At 41.6% G+C, this 27,104-nt stretch overlaps 1 protein-coding gene across 7 annotated transcripts in view; it reads left to right on the top strand.

Annotated features, from left to right (window-relative positions):
* SLC38A1 (solute carrier family 38 member 1) overlaps nt 1–27,104 on the top strand; it is a 70,270-nt gene that overhangs the window by 33,623 nt on the left and 9,543 nt on the right. For all 7 annotated transcript variants that reach the window (XM_022572386.3, XM_022572387.3, XM_089920586.1 and 4 more), the window contains 7 exons: nt 46–161; nt 21,349–21,422; nt 22,875–22,967; nt 23,273–23,354; nt 24,336–24,418; nt 25,805–25,863; nt 25,985–26,101. In XM_022572386.3, the coding sequence (XP_022428094.1) occupies nt 46–161; nt 21,349–21,422; nt 22,875–22,967; nt 23,273–23,354; nt 24,336–24,418; nt 25,805–25,863; nt 25,985–26,101 (624 nt within the window). The remainder of the gene's footprint in view (nt 1–45; nt 162–21,348; nt 21,423–22,874; nt 22,968–23,272; nt 23,355–24,335; nt 24,419–25,804; nt 25,864–25,984; nt 26,102–27,104) is intronic.

Below are 27,104 nucleotides of genomic sequence, written 5' to 3'. Positions count from 1 at the left end.
ATGATCTGTCTTGAGGACTCTTTTGCTTAATGTGTCTCTGTTCAGATTCCAGGAACAACCTCCTTGGGCATGTCTGTTTTTAACCTAAGCAACGCCATTATGGGCAGTGGGATTTTGGGACTCGCCTTCGCCCTGGCAAATACCGGAATCCTCCTTTTTCTGTGAGTGTTGACACTGCCGTACCTTTCATTTAAAAAACTGTATTTTCTGTATGTTTCTGTTCATACACAGAAGACATTGGAAATATTTCGAAATAGTTCTTATTTCTTTCTATGTTTTACTAACTTGGCTAAGTTACAGTGCATCCTTCTATATTGTTTGTTTGAATGATTTTCCAGGAAGCACCTCATGTTTATAAGAAAGTAAAAGGAGAAAATCTTTTCATTAATCAAAAATACCAAAATAAGCACTTGCAAAAAGGATAAAAGATTTGAAAATAGCACTTTTTGTATTTTTGGACTCTAGACTTGTCACTTTAAATCTCAGCTCTCAATAAATGGTGAAAATATTGAGGTGTTTAATCCATCCAGTCACCACTTTGGTATTGGATAGCTGTGGAACACGTACTATATCCAAAGGTAACTGCAAATTCGTTTGTAAGAAATATTCAAGAAGCATAGAGGTTTTCAGTGTTTTAGAGATGAGAAATTATTCTGTACTTTCCCCCTGAGATTCAGTGAAAAGAAAATGGGCAATTTTCTTCTGAAATAAGTTCATCTCAAACTGTTGAATGAGATTTTCTGCAAATGTACAGAGGGCTTAATTTCACTTGGAATGAGATGAAGACAGATCATACAATTTATACCAGGAAAATTCCCACCCAGCCTGATTTCTCAGACCTCAAAGGAGTAACAAGTGGTGCTTTCACCCCTGACGACACTCACGCTCTTCACTGGGCTTGCCCAGTAGTCCTCATTGCCAGATCCATCATTTCCTTGGAAGCAGTGACCAAAATGTCTACTAATCCTGCAAGTTGTGTTTATTCCTTTAGAAAGACTTAGAAGACTGTGATGGAAGTGCATTGCTACCCATTCCACTACTCAGGCATCAGAAATGCCCATCCAGGCTGCACCATATTGGTCCACAGCACTAGGGATTAATATTCATACTTTTGTGTGTAAACCCACTAGAGGTATCCATCCTAGAATCAGAACAACTCTGTGTAGGACAGTGAATCTAATACATTACCTTCCTCTTGTCAACCTAACCAGTAAACCCAACTGTAGCCTCCTCGCTTTATTGCCCCGGCTGGATCTTTCTAGGTGGTCTTTCTGTTTACGTATATCATGAACCAAGTGGCAGGTTTTAGGGTAAAATGACAGGAGTTGGATAAAATATTTCTGTGGTGATACTTTTTTTGTATATGTGAAATTCTGACCCTGTGACGATACCGTAGATGGAGTTTGAGTAGCTACACTTGTGAAATTCAGTGCATTGACATGAAACACCTGACTGCTCATCTCAACTCCTCTCCTGACTTGGCTGTATCGTCCAGCAAGTTACTTAGCTATTCTGAGCTTCAATTCCCTACCCTTTGAAACAAGGAAATTGCACTAGAAAAATCTCAGAACTCTGTTAACCTCCAAAACCCTATGGTCTATGACAATTTTCAGTCATTCCAAAGCTGGAAATATGTTTGGTTTGGACATGTGTTTTACACTGATTGCTTTCTTTTTAATTATTGTAATATATCAAGTAGTTATATGTTAACATAGGATAAAGAGTCGTTTCTTTGGTGATGATAACAAGAACAACTCTTGTGGCTCTTACTCTATGCCAGAAACTGCTCAGAGTGTTTTTGTTTTGTTTTGTTTTGTTTTGTTTTTTTGCGGTACGCGGGTCTCTCACTGTTGTGGCCTCTCCCGTTGCGGAGCACAGGCTCCGGACGCGCAGGCTCAGCGGCCATGGCTCACGGCCCAGCCGCTCCGCGGCATGTGGGATCTTCCCGGACCGGGGCACAAACCCGCACCCCCTGCATCGGCAGGGGGACTCCCAACCACTGCGCCACCAGGGAAGCCCTCTTCATCTTTTTTATGTAGCCAGGGCTTTTGTTTTTATTTTGTCTTTTCTGGACACTTGCCAAATCTCTTTGTTCCCAGTGTTTCACAATGCTGTGTCTTGCTGTGTGCCTTTTTTCCTCCATTGTGTCAGGCAGCTGGTACATCTTTTCTTTTAGAAATTCATGGTCTTCAGTTCTGGGACATTTTCTTACATTGTTGTGTTGATGAATTCCTTCCTTCTCTTTCTCTTTTCTCTCTTTCTGGAACTGTTACCAAGATTTTGGACCTTCTGGACTAGCCCTCTAACTCTTTATTCTTTTCTTTATTTTCATTTCTAAAGTTTTTCACTGTACTCTCTGGAATATGCCACCAATTTTTTTCCAACTCTTTACTGAATGTTTTATTTCTCTTATTATTTTTTTATTTACAGGGGCTTTTAAACTTTCTTTGAATGTTCCCTTTTTATATTATTTTGTTTCTGTTTTACAATTTCATTGTTTTCTCTGAGGATTCTAGTAATGGTTTTTCTCTGTTATGGAAAATTTCAGACATCAAGTAGAGAGTCTAAAATATCCCTGTATTCCCTTCATCTCATGACCATGCTTGTTTAGTCAGCCCCTCACCCAGATTGTCTTGAAGCAAATCCCAGCCATCACATCGTTTCATCCATAAATATTTCAGTGTACTTCTCTAATATATAAGGACTGTAAAAACATAACCATGATATGCCATACCCAGAAAATTAACCACAGTTCCTTATATCATCAAATACCCAAACAATATTTAAATTGCTCTGCTTACCTTATTTTTAAAAAGCAATTGGATTGTTTAAATCAGTACTCAAATAAGGTCCATATACTACAATTGGTTGTTATGTGGTTTAAGTCTCTTTCACTCTATGGGTTCCCCCATTTTCTATTGTCCTTTTCTGCGCAGTTTATTTGTTGAAGAAACTGGACCATTTGTCGTATTGTGTTTCCCATAATCTGAGTTCTGCTGATTGTATCCCTGTGATGCAAGTTGATTTTTCTGTTTGTTTTGGACTCTTTCATTTTAGAATTTTTCCTTAGATGTCAGGTTGCCCTTCTCTGTCTGCTGTATTCAAGAACTGCAGGGGGTGGACTGGAACAAGGCTAATTGGAGCCTGGTACACATGAGTGGGGTTTGTTGGAAATAGCTTCACTAGAGGTGCTGTCAGTAGCCCTTTCCTTGGGGAACCAGCCATGTCAGTTTCTTCTTGGCTGTTCAGATCACCCAGGGAAGACCTTCCAGTCACCTGCCTGTAGGGTCTGGGCACTGCTGCCATCTTTATGGGAACCAAGTTGGGGGAAAGGGCTTGGGTGAATATCTCTGTGCATGTGTCCACCCAATCCTAGTTTTCATTACAGAACCCCTCCGTCACAAGTTGTGCTGAGTCCCTCACTCGGAGACTTACATTTTATACTTTTCAGAGAATATATGTTCTGTATATTTATTTATCTTTTGCCAAGATGGGAGAGGAGCAGTCACTCTGCTTTACAGAGTAGGTGCGTGGTCTGGGGAATCTAGCTATTTCTTGAAAGAAGTTCTTTATTTTAGTTCATCCTGTCCATTGTTCCCTACTTCCAGTAATGCCACCAGGGCCTTTTGGGAATTCTGTGGTGTAAATTGGATTGGTCTTGGCTTTCTCCACTGCCAATTTAAGACTCAGCTCTGTCCACTTTCCAGCTTCTGAATTTTTGTTACTATCGTCTCTTCTCTCCTGTTCTTACTATCCTAGCAGTTTTATGCCTTAAGAAATCGCTTTACTGGATTATTGGGGCCAGGGGAGCAGGAGTAAATTCTTGTTTTCAACCTACCGTTCCTGGAATTTGGTTGATTTTTAGTTATACTGGTTCAGGGATAAGTGATCTCTTATCTCATGACTCTTCAGTTTCTGATTGAGACAAAGAATTGGGTAAAGGTGACTTTTAGAGTTGCCGGAAGACTTCCTCTGGGTAAAACTCTCATAGGTTGTTTGGTTCTTTGCAAGACGCATGAATAGCAAGCACAACACGCCAAACCTTCAGGTGAAAGCTCATGAAGGTAGTTGTATAGAGACCCAAAGTTACAAGTTTTTCACAGAATGCAGAGCTCTCCTACCTCAGAACAAGGGCTCACTCTGTGTTATAAAACCAGCTGTTCCCGCAACTGCTCAAGCCAAGAAGCAGTTGGCAGGAAGAAGACAATTCATCTGGTACAGGGCCCCGTTCCAGACTCATATTGGCCAAGGCAGAGAAAGAGCCCAAGGCTGTCCAGGCTTCTTTAGAAAAGCAGCTGCGAAGGCTCCTCTGTGTCTCACTGAGGCTGGGCGCTGGGCTCTTCGTTGGAGTCATCTGGAAACTTGCTGGGGTGATTTCTTTTTGCTGGATGAGTTTGGGGCTCTTTTTTGGGGCCTGACTATAATGGCTGTCATTCCTGTTTAACACACGTCTGATTCAGTTCGATTCAGTGAATTCAGCCCTATTATGAGAATGCTGTGAGGTTTTGTGTTATCCTAAATCCTGAGGCCTTATAATTGCATCGGAGGAACCGGAAGTATGCTAGTGGTGAATCTCAGTGGACAGTTGTTCTGAAGGTGTATGTTCTCTGTTGGCAGTAAAATGGGGCTGTTCCCTGAGGCAGCAGTTTGGGGATGTGCTGAGGCACGGGTAAGGGTAAAATGCACCTATTGAATTGAGTTTTCCTGAGTGGGATCCAAGGGAAAGGCAAAGGGTGCTGAAGAAATCTCTCTCCCCTGCGTCCTCCTCTTCTATTGCTACTCTTTTCCCACAGCTTCCCCGTAACTCCATCATAGCAAAAGTAGGAATTAAAAGTAAATATTGGGCTTCCCTGGTGGCGCAGTGGTTGAGAGTCCGCCTGCCGATGCAGGGGACACGGGTTCGTGCCCCGGTCCGGGAAGATCCCACATGCCGCGGAGCGGCTGGGCCCGTGAGCCATGGCCGCTGAGCCTGTGCGTCCGGAGCCTGTGCTCCGCAGCGGGAGAGGCCACAGCAGTGAGAGGCCCGCGTACTGCAAAAAAAAAAAAAAAGTAAATATTAGCACAGAAGAATGATGGCTTTTGTTTTGTTTATTTCACATTACCATCTCCCCAAATAGGAAAGTTACATTTTCTAAAGATTTCTATTAAACGCATACATTTTATAGAGAATTAATCTCTGAAGAGCATGTGACCTCCTCACTGTGCTAGGTAAATGAGAGGTTTATTACACCGTATGGAATCTGATAAAGTAATAAATGCTTTATATTTTCCCATAACTTCTTAGCATGTATCATTATTATTTATTATTATTTTAATCATGTAACCTTTAAGTTTAAAACCGTGAAAAATGAGAATGTAATTCATGACATTGCTGGGAGCTCAAAGAGATGTCATAGTTTAACATAAACACTGAGTTTGTAAACAATCTGTTTGAAATGATAATTGTGAAACAACGTTACAATCTGAATGAAACAATCGTTTAAATTTTATTTTGGTTGATTATAATTCCTGCCTTTTTTTGGTGTCTTGCATTTTCTTTCTCACTGGAGTAGTGGTTGTGAGAATAAAAAAGATAATGTATCTAAAAGCACACTTTGAAAAGTGGCACGCAAGAAGACATTTATTAGTTAGTACAACCCTATAGGGCTGCTATAAGAAACTGAGTGAGCGTGTGTGTGTGTGTGTGTGAGAGAGAGAGAGAGAGAGAGAGAGGGAGAGAGAGAGGGAGAGAGAGGGAGAGAGAGAGAGAGACGGAGATGGAGAGAGTACCAGCAGTGCCTGGTACATAGTAACACTATGTACTAAGTGTTTGTTAAAGTATTAATTAGGTAGTTACCAAATAATAGTTAACATTTATTGAATGGTAACTATATATACCATGTTATCTCATCTAATCCCCACCAGCAACACTATGAAGTAAATGTTAGCCCCATTTTACAGATGAAGTAACTGAGGCTTAATAACAACTTAGAAAATAGGGGAGCCAGGGTTCCATGTTCCATCCAGGATTTCTTGAGTCTAGAACCTGAGTGATCTAAGACACTATACTGCCTTTTAGTGATGCCTTCAGAAGCCAAACTTACATTATTAATGTACTTCTTGAGACAAATTTTATTCTTATCAATGGATACTTGCAAGTTAATCCTTTAGCTCTTTAAAATCACCTTGTAAAATCAGTCAGTGTTCCTGAACTATTTTACGACTGTTCCACCAAGAACCGTCACCTTTATTGTAATGAAAATAGTTCAGCAATACCAAGGGTACGAAATTGTGTATCGGGGTGGTCATGTTCCTGGTCACAGCAAGTACAATACATGCCTCTAGTATATTGTAAAACCAGTAAACTTTTTGAACTGCTTCATATTTGTCATATCTGTGCCTGACTTTGCCTCATGTGCTATTTAAGATTTCCCACTGCCCTTGAACTTAATTCCTTCCAGGGCTTTAACTAAACTTTTTGTAATTAAGAATTGAAAACCAAGAAATAGCAAAGTCAAATAACACCAAGTTCGTTATTAGGGAATTGGTTAAATAACCATAGTAGATCCATAAAATGGAATATTAGACTACTATTTAAAGGAGTAAGATAGACTTACATGTACTGGTATTGAAAAATTAAAAACAAACTGAATATTGGGTGGAAGTGAGGATGGGGGTAGGTTGCGTAATATGTGCATATATTACACAGACTGTTTGGGAGGGTAAACAAGAAAACTGTTGACGGTGGCTACTTCTGGAGGGTGACACGCGGTCTGGGGGTGGAGTGGGAGTGGAAAGTTTATACTCTTTAAAGTATCTTTTTACCATGTGCTTTAGGGGAAGAAACTAGTTGAGAAAACTGTTTTTTAGAGAACTTCAAATCACTGCGATAAGATTTTTCCTCTTTCTCTTTCCTGCCAAAAACTTGAGAAAAAAATATTTTCGGTGTCACTATTTAGACCGCAAGAGGTAGAAGGAGCGATCAGTACAGTGCCACCTGCTCCAAACTGCATTTTCACCACACTTGCCTGCAGACTGCCTTTGCCTCAGCTACACCAGCCTCCCTCTCTTCTGTAGGGGCCGCCGGCACCGTGCCCATCACCTCGGCCTTTCTGCCACCCCCCTCCCATGCCGTCCCTGTGCTTCTGAATCCTGACGGTCCCGTGAGACCCAGGTCCGATGCCATCTCCAAAAGTGTTTCTCTGATCCTCCCAGATGGAAGGAAAGATCTCTCTTCCTTCTCTTTTTGGTGTAGCCTTTATCTTTCTAATAGCAAGTATTACTTCCATTATTTAGGTGTATATATTTTGTTCCCTATTGAACACTGAGCCCTACAAGGGCAGGATTAATGTCTTCCTTGTCTCTCTCCCCACGACAGGATCTAGAACAGTGGTTGCCTATAGCTGATTCTCAATAAAGTTTCCCTGAAATGAAAGAATATGTAAAAATTAGCATAGTCTTACAAGGCTTTAGGGCAAACAATGGCTCTCATAATTTTGCAAACTTAGCAGAGGGAAAACATCAACTCTGAGGTTTAGTTCACCTTCAGATTTAAAGTAGGCTCTGTAGATGTAATGAAACTTATAGAAGTTTAGGAAGGGACTCACCACCCATTGATTACTTTCCTGGGAATGCCTCCTTCATTTGAAAATTCAAAATGGTTAGAGACTGTTAAGGAATGCTGTACGAGGTTAGCGCTGCATTGCTAAAAGGGCGTTTGTTGCTAAATTGCTGTTTGCAAAAAGGACAGTAATTGTCATTGTCAGTTTACAGCAATTACCTTCACTTTGTGGTGGATTGTTTGTTCCAGTTGTAGGTGAATTCTTCTCTCTCTCAGTATTTACCTTTGTGACCATTATCACTTACCATTATCCTACCACCAAAAAGATACAACATTGTATTGTCTACAATCACAGTGTTTACAAACAACTCAGTAAATAGCCATGCCGGTAAAGATAAATCTATAAAATGAGGACTCTATAAACAAAGATCAGACTACCAGGTGCCTTCTCTCTTTAAATTCTGTGTTTTACAATTCAGCCTGCATAAGGGGTAGGCAGAAATGGAATTAGAACAACAGACCCATCAACACATTGCCCTAAGTCCTGTTCAGATATTATAGTTATTTGATCGTTACTATCGTGTCACAAAAATGAGCTTCTTGTTCTTTCAAGAGGTTTGCAGTCTCAGATAACTGCCTCAGCATAGTAGCTCTCTGGAGTTTCTAAATCATTTTCAGCAAATTCTACCAAATTGGAGTGAGATCGCAGTGTACCTTTGCAAATACTCTGCATGTTCTTGAACTGTCATTGCTCTGTTACTTTCCATATATTCCCAAAAGTTTGAATCACACCCACCAAGGTGATAATTTTGCTTTTAGCAGTAACAAAGATGGTTTGTGTGATCTCTCTCAAGTCATTCCTGGTAAATGTTAAGTTGTCTTCTCTGTAGGCCCCTAAGCAGGCAATTCTTTGCCTCCTAAGGAAAGACCAAATTGGATTTTGTGATATCAAAACAGGACGATGAAGGGGAAGTCAATAGGAAACGCTGCTCTTCTGATGATCCGAGGAGGTCCCTGGGTGGAGGCACACTCACCTTACGTCTTACGTCAGTCACTTACTTGTTTTCAAAATTCTTTGAGTTATAGTCTCCGTTCCTTAGAAATGATTTGAAGAGAAAATTGTTGTCCTTCAGCTGGCAGCAAAAATCATTGGCATCAGAGTCTCTTGTTTGGGAACAATAATACTGGAAGGGGAGCAATGCACATTCAGGCTTGCCAGCATTAGAAATACACGTAGAAAGGACAGCGGCAGTGCCATTGAACTCTATTGAAATTCACTGGATGAAGAGCTTTTCAGAAATGGGCAAATAGGAAAGGGGGGAGGGGTGTTGTGCTAAAAATGAGTGCCTGCTTTGTAAACAGAGTTGGCAAGTGTAGGCGATGGGTCCCACCCACTGTTTTTAAAAGTTGAGCAGTTGTGCTTAGTTGATGAGTCATCTGTTATGTGTCTGATAAGGGGGGTTCCAAGAAATCGATTCTCTTGGCCCCAGAGACGTAGGAGTGTGGTGTGTGTTTGTGTGTGTGCGAATGTGCGAGAGCGTGTACGCTGAGCTCACTCAGTCCTGCCTGTGCTGTGTTGCATCGGGTGCCCCGGTACTACCCAAGGACAGCAGCGTGGCCCCCATTTTGGGGCCCCGTGTTTTTCTTAGTCTGCAAGAGGCAACTTAACTAAAACTGTCTAAGGTTTTAACAGTACTGTTCACGGCCATGATGTGTAGAATGCCTTTAACATTTACTCTTCCGGGTTACAGTAGGACAGATGTGTATCTGCACAGTTGATCCAAATAGTCCAGAAATCTGGATTTCCCAGAGTAGCTTGAACTTTTCTTGCTCATAGAGTGGTAGTTGGTTTAGTAGATTAGAAAACTGCCCTGATGTGGGCCAGTTAGTTTTGCTTTGTTCTATGGCCACACGCTTCACCTTTCATCAGGCACATGGTATTAATGATCTACATCTGTATCAGGGTCGGCAGACCACAGCCCAAAAACCAAAGCCACCTGCAGCCTCTGTTTGTATGGCTTTTACTTTTTTAAAGGGCTAAAAAAAGAAGGTAGTTACAAAGTGTACATTGTTTCGTGGAATCTTTATAACAACCCTATTTATCATCCCCATTTTACAGATAAAGAAGCTAAGATTCACAGAGGCTGAGTCACTTGCCCAGGACGACATCAGTTGGGGGTGGGATGAGGGAAGGGAGGGCAACGAAGGTGTATTCCTCTTAACTCTCCCATCTCTCCTGAAATGTGCGTTGTTACCGTGGAAACAGAGTTGCAAAGTGTGAATGGAGCCCGTAATCCATCATTCCTACTGGAATGGAAGTCCAAAATGCCCACCAAGTACAACATGTTCCTTTACCTGATGGTTATATGGGATTCTTGTCACTCAGGAATCACAACTTTCGAGTGTGATAAAGGGGGCATCGTTTTGAAAGGTAAGGATCTAGGTTTGAGGAGAAGAGAAACCAGTGATCCTTGTGGAATGGAAGAAGAGGAAGGAAACCGTGTCTAGAGTTATAAATGGAGTGCCCACAAAACCGATAGCCTTCTACCAAGGACTGTAGGTAAAAACAGGAAGTGGTGGTGGCATCTGGTTTTCTTTCTTGCTGGTACAACTTCCTCATTTAAACTCAGCCCTCCTCCTAATTTTCTTAACTTCTCAAAGCATCAACTAAACTGATAAATTCTATTTCTCTCCGCAAATCTCTTTTAAACACTTCTTTCTCTTTAGGATTGTATTAGATATTATTTGGTTTGGTCACCAGCGATGCATATTCCTTTCCTCAGACAAAACAAAATATCTAATCAATAGTGAGGCTAGTTTAAGAGAAACTTTGCAGCACAGAAGTTCGATTTGCCTACACGGAAAGAAATGGAATTGTACAAATAATTGATCCTCACCTGTTCCCTGCCCAGGCTTTAAAAACCATCCCTTTCATTCTCTAGTTCAATTTGTAAATATTACAAATAACCACATGCTACTAGATCCTAGTGTGCTGGTCCTCTGACCCTCAGAATGTTGAAATTTAATTAGGATGTAGTGACTAAGAAGTCTACTTTGGGTCTGAATAATTAGATGTTTCTGCTCCTTTCCATAAGCATTTCTTGAGCTCCTTAAATGAAATAGGGACTATATTAATGAGCTTGGAGCTTAAACAAATGCACACACCCCAAAAAGGGTTTGGAATAATAATACATTTCATTTGAAAGTTTCCTTTATTTTTCATTTTAATAGTGTTATTGCAAAAGTAAGATAATCATTAAAGACCGTTTTGAAAATGCATAAAATAAAGTATCAAGAAATCACCCAAAGTCTTACTGTTAAAACAAGCTCTGTTAACATTTTGATATATTTTACTCTAAGTTTTTTGTCTTCTGCTTGGGTCTTGCTTTTTACACTGGCATCCTTCCGTGCACATTTGACTTTGGCAGACAATAGAGCATGGTGGGTAAGGACTCGAGTCAGACTACCAGGGTTTAAGGGCTCTGATGCTCACTTTGTGACCTTGGACAAAATACTCAACCTCTCTGAACTTCAGTTTCCTTATCTGTAAGGTAGATAGTAATAGTACGACTCATAAGTAAAATATTGTAAAAAGCACTTAGTGTGGGCCCAACATAGTGAATACGCTTAAATTTATAATTAGTGGTGATCAATAAAGTGTTTTATTAATTATACTGAATTCTCATTGAAGTAAATGAAAGCTCTAGGAGTACATTTGTATGTAAAATATAATTTTGAATTTGTCAAAATATTTATAACTTCCCCATGAATTAGAGTCTCAGAACAGCTTGTCCCCCTCTCCTAATTTTCAGACGTGTCTTCTTCCATCTAAGCTCTTGTTAAATAAACTTTCTCTGTGTGCCATTTCCTCTCCACGTAAGCCTCTCCCACTGGCACCCCACAGGAACAAGGCTGCACCACCTACCTGCACGTACCTTCCAAACACCCTGCTTCGGACTGCAGCCTCCTCTACTTCCCTCCAAGGGCTCCCCCTTGGATACTCCCACTGTGCCTGGCCTTAAATGTCATTGAGGACCTCTGTGCTTCCTTCCCTGTCCAGCTTAGATGCCACGGTCCTTCACTTAAACCCCTTCAGGTCTTCCCCACACCTGAAATCCCCTTCCTCCACTGGTGCTCTGTCACACTGGCCCGGAAAAGCCCTGAATCTGAGCTCTCTCATCGTACAGATGGGTGACACTTTAACTTCATCCTCGGTGAGCTCTCCAGCCCTTCCCTCATCCCCCACTGGCACTGTCTTCAGCGGTGTTTTTAAATCTTTATTCACTTCATAGAGATATTTCTCATAGGAAGAATGGGGGTGGAATGGAAGAGCAGCAGAGTGAGTGGAGATCAGAGGTGAATGAGAAAGTGGGGAGGAAAGTGCAGGAGGGCAGAGACAGCCTGGAAATGTGGAAGAAAGGAAGGAGGTAGAAGAGAGCTTGGGAGAGACCCGCACCCCAGGGAAGGACTGGAGAAAGATGATTGGCCAGAAAACAGAATGTTTCCTGCCATTTGTCCAATTCCCTTGTCCTGGGGTTTTACATTTTCTTGCAGATGACGAGCATCTATGTCTGTGAGTTTAGGAGTGAGGGGCTGTGGTTTGCTGGGAGATGATGTTAGATAAAAGCAGGACGAGCAACAAAGACCACTTTTCGTCCAGCAAGGTAGTTTTTATGTGGGCTCTTCTAATCATGAGGATGGTAAAAGTTTTATATTTTTTAATCAAATAATTCATTTATTCATCAAATATTTACTGGTACATTTAATGTGCCAGACATTCTCCCAGGCACTGAGGACGTCAAAGAATATAGAAACAAAGGTACTTGCATGATTAAATAGCACTAGAACGTTAGGATACTTTTCAATTCAAGAAGGATTTTGTGGGCACCAAGGGGCGGAGCATGGGTGCTCCGGCCCTGCCTCGGGTGCCAGGACGCATCTGCAGAGCCCTATGGCTCAGAGACACCCGTGAGCACAGGCTGAGCATGGTGGGAGCGGCGGCCACGTGAAGCCTCAGCGTAGAGATCCTGCTGAGACCAGCCTGTCCTAAATGACTTGGTCTGTCCTGGTCTCAGAGAAAAACACCAGCTTGTCAGTCGGTTCTTGGGCAGGGGATCTCCAGAACTCAAAGGAAGGTTGTGTAATTTTCTGGTGAGAAAAAGAAGAGGAACTACAGTAACAATTCACGTAGTAATTGCTTACTTGGATGGAGTGCCTCCCATGTGATAAGAACGAATTGCTCATCCCTCCTTTCTAGCTCTTTCTTCTTTGATTTTTTTTTAATTTATTTATTTATTTATGACCGAGTTGGGTCTTTGTTGCTGCGTGCGGGCTTTCTCTAGTTGCGGTGAGCGCGGGCTACTCTTCGTTGTGGTGCACAGGCTTCTCATTGCGGTGGCTTCTCTTGAATCGGAACACTGGCTCTAGGCGCGCGGGCTTCAGTAGTTGTGGCACGTGGGCTCAGTAGCTGTGGCTCGCAGGCTCTAGAGTGCAGGCTCAGTAGTTGTGGCGCACGGGCTTCGTTGCTCCGCGGCATGGGGGATCTTCCCGGACCAGGGCTCAAACCCATGCCCCCTGCATTGGCAGGCGGATTCTTAACCACTGCGCCACCAGGGAAGCCCTCTTCTTTGATCTTGACCCTCTCCCAGTTTCTGCCTTCTCAGATGAACAGCTCCTACTAGCTTGGAATGTTATTAATGAATTCTTCCCCTTGGACCTTCTCCCAGGAGGATGCAGTGGCCCTGTGTTCCTAGAGGAGCACCACTCACCAGCGTAGAACTGACTCATCCCTGCTGTGGGCTCCAGGGCCACTGGAGCTCTGCTGAGATGCCTGTGCCCACCCTTGGTTACCGATGTTCCATTTTCTTCTCAAAGCAGAACTAAAAAGAGACAAGAAATTAACAGAAGCCTGGCTTTTTCCTAAGAACCTGCAGAAAGAGCTGTGCCCTAAGGTTGGGAGTGCAGGTGGAGGACAGATCAGCTAAAAGTAGGCCCCAGATCCACTTTGCTAGGCCCAGCTCAGCTCCTTGTTTGGGCTGAACTGACCACAAAAAGGAAGATTATAGCTGTGCTCTTAGGATTTGGGATGGAGGGCTTGGCCTAGGGATTCACAGGGTTTCAGCCTATCTCAACCAGGTGTCAGGGTCTCCCAAACGATCTCAGGCCTTGCCCTTGTGGCTCCACCCATGGCACCCTGTCAACCAAGACCATTTATTTGGAAAACCCAGCCCCTCCCAGTTAGACGTTGACCCCATTGCTCCTTGCCGAGTTGTATTGTTGATTTGTAGTTCAGGGGTACAAAATTAGTTGGTAATTAAACTGTTACTTGATGTCACCAGCCTGAAATGCAGTCAGCTGGTAAGAAATAAAACAAGCATCTCTGGACATTATTTAAAAAAAAAAAAACTTTTATACATTCAGCCACGTTTAGAAGAGGAAGGATTATATAGTGTGGTGAGCCTCGGGTCCCTTTGGAAGGAAAGACATGGCAGTGTGGGGAAGAGTGTGGAGTTGAAAATACTTTAAAAAATATATATCCTGGTGAGGTAAGTAATGCTCTACTACCCTTAGGAAGTCGACCAAAGGAAGCAGACAGGACTTGCTCTCACACTGAGCGCCGGTCAGGGACTCACAGGAACGGTAATGGTTCAGCTGTAAATGCTTCCCTTCAGTGCAGTCTCACCTGGACAGCGGTGGGATCCGTGTTGCAGGTATTCACGCTGAATACCTGCAGGCGGCGTGGCGGGCAGTGTGGTGGCGCTGGTTCGGAGGTTGTGAGAAACAGAAACACTGAGATGGATATGCGGGGGGACCAGAGCTGGCTGCTTCAGGTCCATGGACCAGCAGCATCAACACTGCCTGCGAGCTCGGGAGGAATACAGAACCTCAGGTCCCATCCCAGACCTACAGAATGACAATCTTCATTTTAACAAGATCCTAAGGAGATACGTATATACACATTGAAATTTGAGAATAGCTGCTTTGAACTCTGGCAAAGGAGAGGACAGGAGGAGTCATGCTGGGAGGGTTGGTAAGGGTTCTCTCTTTTTTGAGAGGAGCGGGTCCTGGAAGAGCTGAAAGCCCTCACCTGCGTGGCAGCCTTGAACACCCCCATCTGAGCTATTTCTGGATCCGCAGCAGTGACGGCTGCTTCATCTTCACCTCTTTCAAGGACTCTGACGCTCAGTTGAAGGATGTCGTATGATTTCTCGTTATATAGCTGGGCTGTTAAAAGATAGTCTCATCGCCCTTAAAGTGCTGGGAGGTTCGGTTTTTTTCTTTTTTTCTTTTTTTTGAGATATAATTTATAAAATTTCCCCATTTAAAGGATAAGATTTGATGAGTTTACCCAAATAGAGTTGTGGAATCACCACCACAACCATGGCATAGAACATTTCAGTCTCCTTAAGTGTGTTGGTTCCATTTATTGTCACAGCTTTCCATTTCATTAGCATAAAATACTTTAAAAAATGAAATTTTTAATAACGTTGTCCATATAATCTTTGGGTAAATTATAGAAGCACAAGAATCATAGTCCTATCAATATGATTCAAAACAATGACAGATAAATGTTTTTAAGATAGATGTTTAGATGTTCATTGTTTTAATGTGTGAGTCAAAATTTTCTTGCAGCAAATAGAGTAAAAATATCTAGGAATATTTAAGAAATCATGGAGGGACTTCCCTGGTGGCACAGTGGTTAACAATCTGCCTGCCAGTGCAGGGGACACGGGTTCGAGCCCTGGCCCGGGTAGATCCCACATGCCGCGGAGCAACTAAGCCCGTGGACCACAACTACTGAGCCTGCACTCTAGAGCCTGTGAGCCACAACTACTGAAGCCCGTGCGCCTAGAGCACATGCTCTACAACAGGAGAAGCCACTGCAGTGAGAAGCCCTCACACCGCAACGAAGAGTAGCCTCCACTCACTGCAACTAGAGAAAGCCCGCACGCAGCAATGAAGACCCAAACTCAGCCAAAAACAAATAAATAATTTTTTTTAAAAAGCATATGAATTAAAAAAGAAAAATCATGGAGTATTGCCAGAGGACTGGAAATGGGCCAATTTCATCCCAGCTTTCAAAAGTAGTAAAAAGTGTATCCCAAACATTATTCTAGAGCAGATTATCAAATAGCTTATTTACATGCAATTACTTCAGAAAACACTGCTCCCTGGGGGCAAATAAGGTTTTCCTAAAAGTCGTGCTCACCTGACTTCATCTTTTGAGATAAGAGTGAACTGGTATAATAAGAACCTGCTGTATAAATAAATTAATTTAATTAAAGCTAAAAATTCAATAAAAATACATTCTTTTTCAGAAAAAAAAAAAGAACGAGTGAACTGGTAGGTCACCAAACTGGCTTAAGCAGAGTGTACCTTGATTTTAGCAAGATATTTGGCATCTCACGTGGCTTACAAATGAGATTCTAATCTTTGTAAATTCGCTTATACTTAGCCAGGAGTCCGCTATGTGCTGTGTTTGGTACTGGAAGTAAACAGGTAAGTAGGACAGGCCATGACTGTGAATTAAACGATCGTGGCCTGTCCTACAGTCTAGTGGTGAAGAAACATAATAAAGCAATAGGACAAAAAGATACCTCTGGCTGCTGGATGGATCAGAGGGGTCAAGAAAAGGGAGACAGGTTATCACAGTGGCCCAGAAATTAAAGATGACAGTGGCTTGGATTAGAATAGTGGCTGTGGAGATGGAAAAAAAAGAAGCGTATGGATTTGGGATATATTTTAGAGGCGGAAATGATAGGACATTTTCCAGTGAATTAGAGATGAGCAATGAGTGAGTAGATGAGAAGTCAGGGATGACCTCCAGGTGTCTGGCTGGAGCAGTTGGCCGGACAGTGGGCCATTTTCCAGATGGGCTTGTTCCGTTCAGAAAGAACCAGTGACTTGGATGAAGGCAGACTCAAGATAGGAAGCTGGATGAGGTAGTTGATACATAAGTAAAAAGGATAACAATTTAAAAAATATCACAAGACTGGAACGATAAAAGGTAATGAAAATAAATGCAGAGCCTTATACTTGGCTTAAAAAAAAAAAAGAAGTGCACAGGATGGAACCAGGAAGACTGGCCTAACAGCAGTTCCCCCAGAAGCTCAACAAGAATGAGAAGTGTGACTTGCTTCCATAAAAATGAAAACCAAAATAGTTTGCCTTAAAAGAAGCAGGATGACTCCTGGGCATATACCCAGAGAAAACCGTAATTCAAAAAGACACATGCAGGACTTCCCTGGTGGCGCAGTGGTTGAGAGTCCGCCTGCCGATGCAGGGGACGCGGGTTCGTGCCCCGGTCCGGGAGGATCCCACATGCCGTGGAGCGGCTGGGCCCGTGAGCCATGGCCGCTGAGCCTGCGCGTCCGGAGCCTGTGCTCCGCAACGGGAGAGGCCACAACAGTGAGAGGCCCGCGTACCGCAAAAAAAAAAAAAAAAAAAAAAAAGACACATGCACCCCAATGTTCACTGCAGCACTATTTACAATAGCCAGGTCATGGAAGCAACCTAAGTGCCCATCGACAGACGAATGGATAAAGAAGATATGATACATATATACAATGGAATATTACTCAGCCATAAAAAGGAATGAAATTGGGTCATTTGTTGAGACGTGGATGGACATAGAGGCTGTCATACAGAGTGAAATAAGTCAGAAAGAGAAAAATAAATATCGTATATTAACGCATATATGTGGAATCTAGAAAAACGGTACAGATGAACCAGTTCGCAAGGCAGAAATAGAGACACAGATGTAGAGAACAAACATATGGACACCAAGTGGGGAAAGCAGGGGTAGGGGAGTGGGGTGGAATGAATTGGGAGATTGGGATTGACATATATACACTAATATGTATAAAATAGAAAACTAATAACTAATAGATAACTAACCTGCTGTATAAAAAAATTAAAGCAAAAAAAAAAAAAAGACATACAGATGGCCAAGAGGCACATGAAAAGATGCTCAACATTACTAATAAAAAGAATTTTAAAAAAAAAGCAGGATGTCCAACTCAAATTAATAATCTTACTGTGCTTTGCACGGTCTGGATCAAAACTAATGTGAGAGCATTGTGCTTTTCTTGGCTCACAGCCGTTAAAAAGGATGGATGAGAAACTGGACCACGACTGAGCTGTAAACAGCTGAACACTCCATCACAGGATGAACAGCTGAAAGTACTGGAGAAGTTAAAGTCAAAGAGCACCATCTTAAAATGAGCACCGTCAGATGGACCTTTAGGTGGAGGAGGGGTTAGATTTCAAGTAGATTCAAGTAGGTCCAGAGGGTAAAATAAGGACCCAAGATAAACATAGCAGCAGAAGTTTCAGCTCAGCCTCAGTTCCAGTACACAGCATTTTCCAGAAGCAGGATGGGTTGCATATGTGTCCCCTGACAGAAGACTTTGCAGACCTGGATGCCTATGTGTTGGCACAGAGCATAGAGGTTTCCCATCCTGCCTGAAAAGCTGGGCAGGGTAGTCTCTGAAGGTCTCTCCCCAGTCCAGGAGTCTAGAATTCTGTTTCCTAACCAGCCTCTTTCTTCTCAGGGGACACAAAATCTACTGGAATGTCCCTGCACCACGTGTTTTCAAAGTATCGCTGACACATGAGGTTTCTCAAAATCCCTGAACACGTTCTTCGCGACACTATCTCTCCCGCCACTGCTTCCCCAGGGCCCGTGTTTAGTCATATGTTCTAGGTCCCCTTCTCTTCAAGGCTGAACATCAGTCTGAACTATTAATACCTTGACAACTCAGTTGCCTGTTGTTGAGGTTTGGTTCCCATTGAAACATGCCTTTTTCAGCGAGCAGCTTTTGCCCCAACCATATGGAAACTTTTGGTCAATGGTTAGCTGTGTGAAAGCTTACATGATACCCAGATGAAATGAAAAAAATGAATCACTTCTGTTCCTCTTAGCACAGGAATACCAGCTTATGTTTCTCCTCCAGGAAACCAAACTATATGTACAAATATTTACTTGTGTAAATAGGGGCACAGTCATGCTCAAGATAGAAGAAATGTTCAAATAAGTCCTTAGTCTCACGAGTCATTCTCCCTGCTCTTTCTTTCAGATGTCAGCTCCGACTGGATCCTCTTAAACTATTCTAGGATCTGTGATAACCAATTCGATATTTTATTGCTTCTTTCTAAGAATCTAAATAGGGAGATATACTTTTCTAAATTTTAATTCCATTAATGCTAGATTCTGTTATAGGCTAAAGCAGTGATAGAATTTTACATACAGAAGTTGCCTTTTAGTGACCTGATAGAAAAAGGTTTTTGCTTTATATTAGTTTTCAGTCTTGGAAGGGAAGGTCTATATGTTGGGAGGGATGGAGAAAAGGGTCTCCAGGGATTGGCTGTCAGACTTACTATGGATTGTTTGGCCGGGGATGCGGTGTGATGTCTCTCAGACATGAGAGCAAGGGGCTTGTCATCGCTGTGGAAGGATCTCATTCTGCTGTTGTTAAGTTTGGTGAAGAAGATAGGTGAGCTCCCTGCTAAAATCTTCCCTGATCAACACTTTTCTCCCACTTGGAAAAGAAAAAGAGGTGAAACGAGTTTATGAAGAAATCCTTTCTCTTTTGCCGAAGGCCACAGGCCAGCTGAGCATCATCTACAGAGAAGTCCACCCAAAAGAATGGCTCAGAGCCATATGTGCAAGCACATGTGGTCCCAGAGCTACCAGCTGGGGGAACAGATGTTTCCGTAGAATGTTTCTTTTGCTACTGAGGACCCAGTTCTCCCTGGCTGAGGGCCTTTGGTTACCCATTAGGTAGATGTTAGTAATTATCCCTCCTACAACGTACATATTTTGAAAGATCATACTCTTTACTCATTAGCCTGGGGCCCAGTGGTAATATGTCCTCTCCTCCCCAGGTCAGTCCCAGGAGAGTCAATTCAACAGAGGACAGGGTCACTTCAGAAGAGCCCATGGCTAATCCTCAAATTGCATCCATTCTATCCCCAGTTGGTAGCCCAGGATCTTCTGTGCCACAGAAATCCCCTGTGGCCTGTCACAGGCGCTTGTGGAAGTTGCCACTTAGGGTTCAGTATCAACATGAGTGAACTCTGAGTGAAACTCAAGGCTTGCTTCCTTAACATAAATATCTTATAAGATGAAGGAAAAATCATACCACAGATGTGTCCTGTCTCTTACTCTCCGGCAGAGCATAGCAAATCATGTTCCGTTACAGATCTCAAAACTGCTGGATTGCTTAATAAATGCTAGCTCTCAGTTTTTCGTGTCCCTTAACCAGAATAGGTAATAAGGGACTTACCCTCTTATTCACCCTCTTACTCAGGGATCTGAGTCAATATATGTCCGAATGTACTTCTTTACAATCATATCTTAACCTAAATTCCCCTTTATTAGCCGGTCAGTTGGACTTTCACCTGAAGTGTTAGATTTTCCATTCTTCCTCCCATAGATTTTCCATTCTTTCTCCCAGTGTTTGTTTTACTTCTGCCGAGCCCTGTCACTCTTTTATGGTTTCTGGCCAGTCTCTGGCAGTCCGTCTGCTCTGCCCTTGGCTGTCTGTCCTCCCCCGTTTATTTCCGCATGGTTGAAACAGAGGAGAAACAAAATGCCGCGAGACAAGAGAAAGCTAAGAAGCAGTGTTTCTGCCTGGGGCAAGGGAAGGTACCTGAGGAGGTGACATCTGAGCAGTGGTTCAGCAGGTGTGCGGAGTGGGGGAAGGGCTGGGAAGAGGTCCACGCAGAGAGAATTGCACAAGGCGCCAAGCACCGCTCAGCAGTACTTCCTAGAAAAAGAATTGCCTTCATTACTCAAACATGGAATCAATTGCAGTAATGCATTGTTCCTGGGACATATTTCCCTACATCAGGAAGTGAGCGGTCTTATCTAGGGGACTGGAATTTAGTTCTTTAAATAAATAAGCTTTATTTGCAATTCTTAGGTCTGTTTTAACCAAATGTTTCAGAAACAATCTATACCATCTCCCACATCATTCTAACTGTGCTTTTTCTCGAGGAAGGTTTGATAACGAGTCAGATGTACTAAAACAAAAACATGAGTTTGTCGTTCAACAAAGTCTTTTCATTCCGCTTGGTTGTCAAACTTTTCCCATCCGTTAAGAGAGGGAAACTTATTATTATTTTAAGAGGAACCGGGTGCAAAAAAAAAGTGAATTATCTCAGTGGTCTAATGTATAGGTTCAAAGATAGCCATAAAGTAATTAGGTGAAAAGAACCTAGAAGCCGTTTGGCCTTCTGTTATAGGTGACGGATGGGAGACATCAAGCAAGGTGCCCACAGTCACGTGGTCCTGGACCTAAGGGTCACTGCAAGCCTTTCCCTCAACATCCCCACTCACCCCACTCCCACCCTCACGCCCCTCTCTCACACTTCCTCACGGGGGTGTCACAGCAAGTGCACCATAGGCCACAAAAGCTTTCTTTCACAATGTTGTTTTAAAGTGGCCTCAACTGAAACGATCCCAGAAAGCTATTTCTGTTTACGCTTAGGATTACAAAGCATTTGAATTCTTGGAGTTACATTCTAATGAGCAGTTCTTTACTTGGTAGAACGTTTTTATTGAGGATGTTAAGGAGGGTGTGACTAATAGGTTCCAGTATCTGGATCCTGTCAATGAATAGCGTTAACCGTATAACATCTAAATCAGCCTTGGCCTTTCTGTTGGTTTGGCCAAAAAGTTTATTCGGGTTTTTCCGTAATGTGCTATGCAAAACCTGAACGAACTTTTTGGCCAACCCAATGCAATATGAGGTCAGGGTCTGTGTTCTTTATAGTTATCACAAGACTTATTTTCTTTGCTTTAGGGTACTTTTGACTTCAGTAACACTGCTGTCTATATATTCAATCAACCTTCTGTTGATCTGTTCCAAGGAAACAGGTAAGCTGATAGCACGTCTAGTTTTGTAAAGCCAGGGTAATTGATTCTCATGGTGATACTGTGAACAAATGATACTCTCCCTGTTCAGCAACTTGATTATTAAAAAAAAACAGTACTTTGACCTGTCGTCACTGGAAGACCTGTAGAGGAATTTACCTACAGAAGTAGATAAAGCAACATATAAGTTAACTTGTTATGAACAATGAGCAAATAACATTGCCATTTAAAGAGAACCCTCAATTATACCTGCTTTTCTAGTTTAAGATGACTTCATTTTAAAGGTCTCGGCTTTTTCCTTAGGTCTTTATAAAATTAGACCAAGGATCCCATGTTTTTATATTATAGCCTCCAAGGTTTCAAAAGTAAACAGAGCTTTCATTCCCTTTCGTGCATATTCCAAGGAGAAAACGTGATTCCCAATGCAATGTGGGAATGAGTGTGGTGTGAAAAGACTTCAGGTTCTCTGGGCAGTGTAATACCTGAAGTGTTTATTTTCTGTTCCTGGGACACTGGATTATGTTTGTAATACTTTGACTTTTACTTTAGCTAAAACCACATTGGCCGACTATTACTGTATGTAGATGACTCCATTTAACTGGAACATTTTCTAATAAACTGCAGATCTAACCATTGTCTAGTTTAAACACCAGTCTTATGAGAGAATAAACAAAAGTTTAATTGTAGTCTGACTCATATTGCTTCCTGTGAACCTTTTGAAAAACGTGAGCTGAACTGTTACAAAGAAATATAAACCCATTTTCTTAAATGAATGGTTTAACATTTTAGTATTTATTGAGATGAGCCGGTTGAACACTTTAGAATTTTGCTATGGCCAAATTATTCTCTTGACAGAGTTATCTGCTTCCCTCGTTTGTGAGTTGCAAATCCCTGAACTAAATTTTATCAAAGGTCAGAATTCTGATGTCGTGGTTATTACATGTTTCTAAGCTTGTTACTGTATTTAGGACCCATGAGGCATTGTTGGAATATTACTAAGATAATCCCTTGTTAGCCTGATCAGTTCAGGTAATTCATTCAAAAGGAACTTTTCTTCCCAAGCATCAGGATTTTTATTTTTAAATCAAATTTTTATTTTAATGATACACACCAGACCTGAGAATAAGATCAGAGTGGGAACTTCCCCCCAGTAAAGTGGGATACTTTTGAGACAGTAAAACAAATAAGTCTTATGACCTCATCGTTTATTTGCAGTGCTTTTGTAGCCAACCTGAAAAAGAAAAAATCGTGATCATGTCTGACATTTAAAAATGTCAAGGGGTTGTTTTGTAATGAAAATGCCTTAACCCTTGCAAAGCCAAGAAGGCTATTTGTGTGATTTTTGATAAAGACACAATAACTTGGGGAATCGTCAATAGAATGATGAAATCTTGGCTATTTTTAACATAAGGAACTCTGTCATTTCTTCTGTTCTCAACTGTGGTTTTTAAACAGGCTGCATGGTTTATGAAAAGCTGGGAGAACAGGTCTTTGGCACCACAGGGAAACTTGTCATCTTTGGAGCCACCTCCCTACAGAACACTGGAGGTAAAAAGATCATGTTTTTCTATACATTAATGTTGTGAACATTATTATTTCTTTCTAATCCTGGTGGTTGGGTGGCCACATGAATTTTAACATAATTCAAGCAGTATCATTCTCATTGCTAAAATGGCGCTTGGGAAGTCCAGCAGACACAGTAGTCGCTTAACAACCAAGGATACTGGGACAGTGTCTACAGCTGTCTTTGTGTCTTATTGAAGGTAGTCTAGGAACAGGCTGGTGACCTTTTATATAGCTTGCAACGTGAGCCTCAGTAGCCTCTTTCTAAAAATGTTCTCATTTTCCTCTAGCAATGCTGAGCTACCTGTTCATAGTAAAAAATGAACTACCCTCTGCCATAAAGTTTCTAATGGGAAAGGAAGAGACATTTTCGTAAGTTACAGACCGCTGTTTGTGAGATAACTAAAATGCTTTTAATTGAAATGTGGGCTAACCAACGTTTTTGTTTTATGAAGACTGCAGAAACAAAGTTTTCCCTAGACTGTTTTTTCTTGGTTTGTTGTTTCTGGGGGTATATAAATGAAGGAAGCAGGCAGAGCCATTTGAATCTGAGCATTTAAAAGGTAGATTCATCGGTCATGCTGTAAACGCTAGGTGCTGCAATTTCCCAAGAGCTTGAAATCTACATCCAGTTTCTATGAAGTAGAACAGATGTGGAGTATTTTTGACACAGAAGTGGAACAAGCAAGATTAAGACCGCAGTCTCTTCCTTAAAGAAGGGACAGAGCATTTGGGGAGCAGAACTGACGTGAGCCAGCCTCATTAAAGATGCAGCTAACCTTGGAAAATGTTGCAGCTGCGTTTAGTACATCCTTTGTTTTGACTACCTCTTGCTTAACAGTTCTTGTCAGTCTTAGTTTCCCTGTTTTCTTTCAAGGGAGAATCGTAGAAACCAGAGTTCCTAGTGTTCTTTCATCAGGATTCAAGGTCAAATACAAGGGATTAGGGAGAAAGCAATGGCTACCTGTGGTGACTTGTTTTTCGATGATATTAGCCAAGCAAAACAGAAAGGAACTTTCTCTTTAAATAATTGATAAGAGAAGTTGTAATCTGACAGAACGTAATGTGTGCATTCAGCTTTGAAACGATGTAAATAATTCAGAGGAAGGGCATGCTTAGCCATTGGGAGTGAGGGGGGAAGCAGTATCTCTTCTTCTGCTGCCTGAGGAGAGAGATGATAGTAAGTGACTAGTGGTTGGGTCAAAGTGGTTGGATAAAACCTGAATAATGATAAAAGTTAATGGTAAACATTAGTAATAGTTAACAAAGTTTAAGTACTGTGAAATTTTATGTGTGAGGAAAGAAAAGTCACTTTCTAAGAAAATGTGACCTAACTGCTTACATGCCTTTCAGAGCCTGGTACGTGGATGGCCGCCTTCTGGTGGTGGTAGTTACCTTTGGCATAATTCTCCCTCTGTGTCTCTTGAAGAACTTAGGTAAGAGCTTGCTTTTCTCATAGTCTCTACAATACCCAGGTGAATCAGAAACCTAATAAAAACGAACAACTTTGCCCTCTGCTTTCACTTGTAGGGTAAAGATTAAATGAGTGATAAATTACAAGTATTAATCAGGCTTGACTTTAACATGGGATAAAAACACTGGTTGGTATGTGACTTCCTAAGCAATCCCTCTACTAAGCCGTGGAGGGAAGAAGGGAGGTCCTGGGACCAGCAACAGACAGTGCTCTGTCCAAAAGCACAAAGTCCAGGAAATGGAATTCTCCTCGTACAAGGTCTTACATACTCATTATTTAGATGAGCAGAATTTCACATCTGATATCAAGACAGAAAGTTGCTTATATTTTTACCCCAAAGTATTATGAATCACTCTTAAAATTATCAGAGTCTAACCGGTCTCAATTATTTGCTTCATTGAAGGGAGAGAAAGAAGCAAAAAGTCAAAAGTGGTAGATAATCACTAAGTCATATCCATTTGGTTTTGACATTTTTGTGTGTGTGTATTTGGAGACCAGGGTCCCTGATGTTATGGACATTTCATGTGTGGAATAATGCAGCCAGACTGCCGTCCAGTCCAAAGCCTCTGAAATGCATTTCCTTTAATTCTGGGCTCATTCAAGGCAGACATTTAACGTTCTTCCCAAAATGATTGCTAACCATAATTTTTTGTTTTGTATGAAAAATACCAAGCCTCTGTAGCTGTTCTGTGAGACCTATAAGTAGATTGTTTTTTAAGCTACTTAATTATCTGGTTTCTGAGTCTGTGTTTAAGCTTTTCTGTGTATATACATATAGCTCTTTTCAGTGCAGGTGGAGAAGGGCTCTTCTCCCCCAGGGGTGAGAATAGTGCAGCCCCCAGAGACCACTGAACTCTGCCTTGCTGGAGATTATGGTGCTTGGAGATCTCCCAGGCATTCCAAGGGGAGCAAGGTGGAGATCCTCAGGTGTTCAGTTTCTCCCTAGAAAGCACTTCCTCTCCGCTGCGTATATTTAGTGTTTATACAATATGTGCATAATCAAGAATTACTGAATGGATCAAGGAGTAAATGGGATTTGGCCATAGGAATCCATCCGAGTACAGCAACAGAGACCTATGGCCAAATTTGGGAAAGTCTTTTCCCCTGGATTCTGGGAATCTGTGTTCTCTATCTAGTGTGTCAGGAAGAACTGGAATCAAAACACATAATGCTATAATGTTTTAATTTCAAGTCACCATTTTTGCCAAGTAAGGTAGCACTATCAAAATAATCTTGTATTAATACTAGCATGTATGAATACTAGTGGAACCCCAAACTATGCTTGAAAGAATGCATTGAAAGAGGTGATGGATGAAATCATAATAATTCTTTAAACTTTTTTTTTTAGGCTATCTTGGCTATACTAGTGGATTTTCCTTGAGCTGTATGGTTTTTTTCCTAATTGTGGTAAGTGCTGATTGAAATGGTTGGCTTGGTTTTGCTATAGTATGATGCTATGTAATAATTATGCATTATTTGGCTTTATGTGATAACGTCTGATTGTTTCTCCTTTATTTTTTAATACTAGGTTATATACAAGAAATTTCAAATTCCCTGCATTGTTCCAGAGCTAAATTCAACAATAAGTGCTAATTCAACAAATGCTGACATGTGTACACCAAAATATGTTACCTTCAATTCAAAGGTAAGTTTCTTATCCTTTAAATATAAAAACGAGTGTTTCTACTAAGGGCATTTGTATTTCTCAGACTTCTTTTGATTAAACTGTCTTTGATGTGTTTGTTCTCAAAGAACACTGTATCACTGCTTCCAACTGCCACAATCCACTTAGGGACCTTGGAGAATATACAAATTGTATATTTCATTCTCCCTTTTACCCAGTTTATGTGTAGGACAGCCTTAAGTATTCCCTGTGAAAACCTCTTTCTGGATAATTGTCTCAGCTCTGTTATTCCTTGTAGATCTTTAAAAACAGATTAATAACTAACATCCTTAGCCCACTGCTTCTTATCTTGTGGTGACAGAAAGGAACACCTCAGACTTCCCCAGCAAGTACAGTTGAAATACAGACGCCACCACAAATTGGCACTTAAGGAACGTTCATGTGACATATTGGGAAATGATGGACTATGGAACCAGTCAGGCTTGGATTTGAATCCTCAGGCAAATTATCAACCCCATTTGTAAAATAACTATTCTATTCTGTATCTTACAGGGTTTTGTTAGAATGTGCCTGGTACAGTGCTTGGGCAAAATTAGAGCATGAGAAATGTTACTTTTCCCTCCTTCTCTGCCAACTTCTTTTTGCATAAGAAGTTACTATATTGAATTTGAGAGTTTTAAAAAACCTTATCTAAGAAAACGAATTTAGCTCGTTCTCTCTCTCTCGCTGTCTTTTAACTCTCAAGGATACAGCCAAAGCAGTGAAGTGATTTTCTTTTTAGAAAGTAACTTTCTTTTTAGATGCCATATTTAAGTCTGATTGATGCACCCTGTATAGTGCAAAGAGCAGTAAAACGGAGGTGGAAGTTCTGGGCGTGTTGCCTAGCCTGTCTTGGAGGGAGTCAGGAGAACAGCACTGGTCTGCCTCAGGGTTGCTGTGGGGATTCAGTGAAATAATGTAGGAAAGTGCTATGTAACCGGCTAGCGCCACATAAGTACGGGGTGACGCAGTGCCTGGAGGTTGT

This window comes from Delphinapterus leucas, chromosome 11, assembly GCF_059928025.1.
Source record: "Delphinapterus leucas isolate spDelLeu-1000000601 "Yukka" chromosome 11, BTC_Dleu_Yukka2, whole genome shotgun sequence".
NCBI lineage: Eukaryota > Metazoa > Chordata > Mammalia > Artiodactyla > Monodontidae > Delphinapterus > Delphinapterus leucas.
The sequence above is the reverse complement of the archived record's forward strand: the minus strand, read 5'-3'. Positions and strand labels throughout refer to the sequence as shown.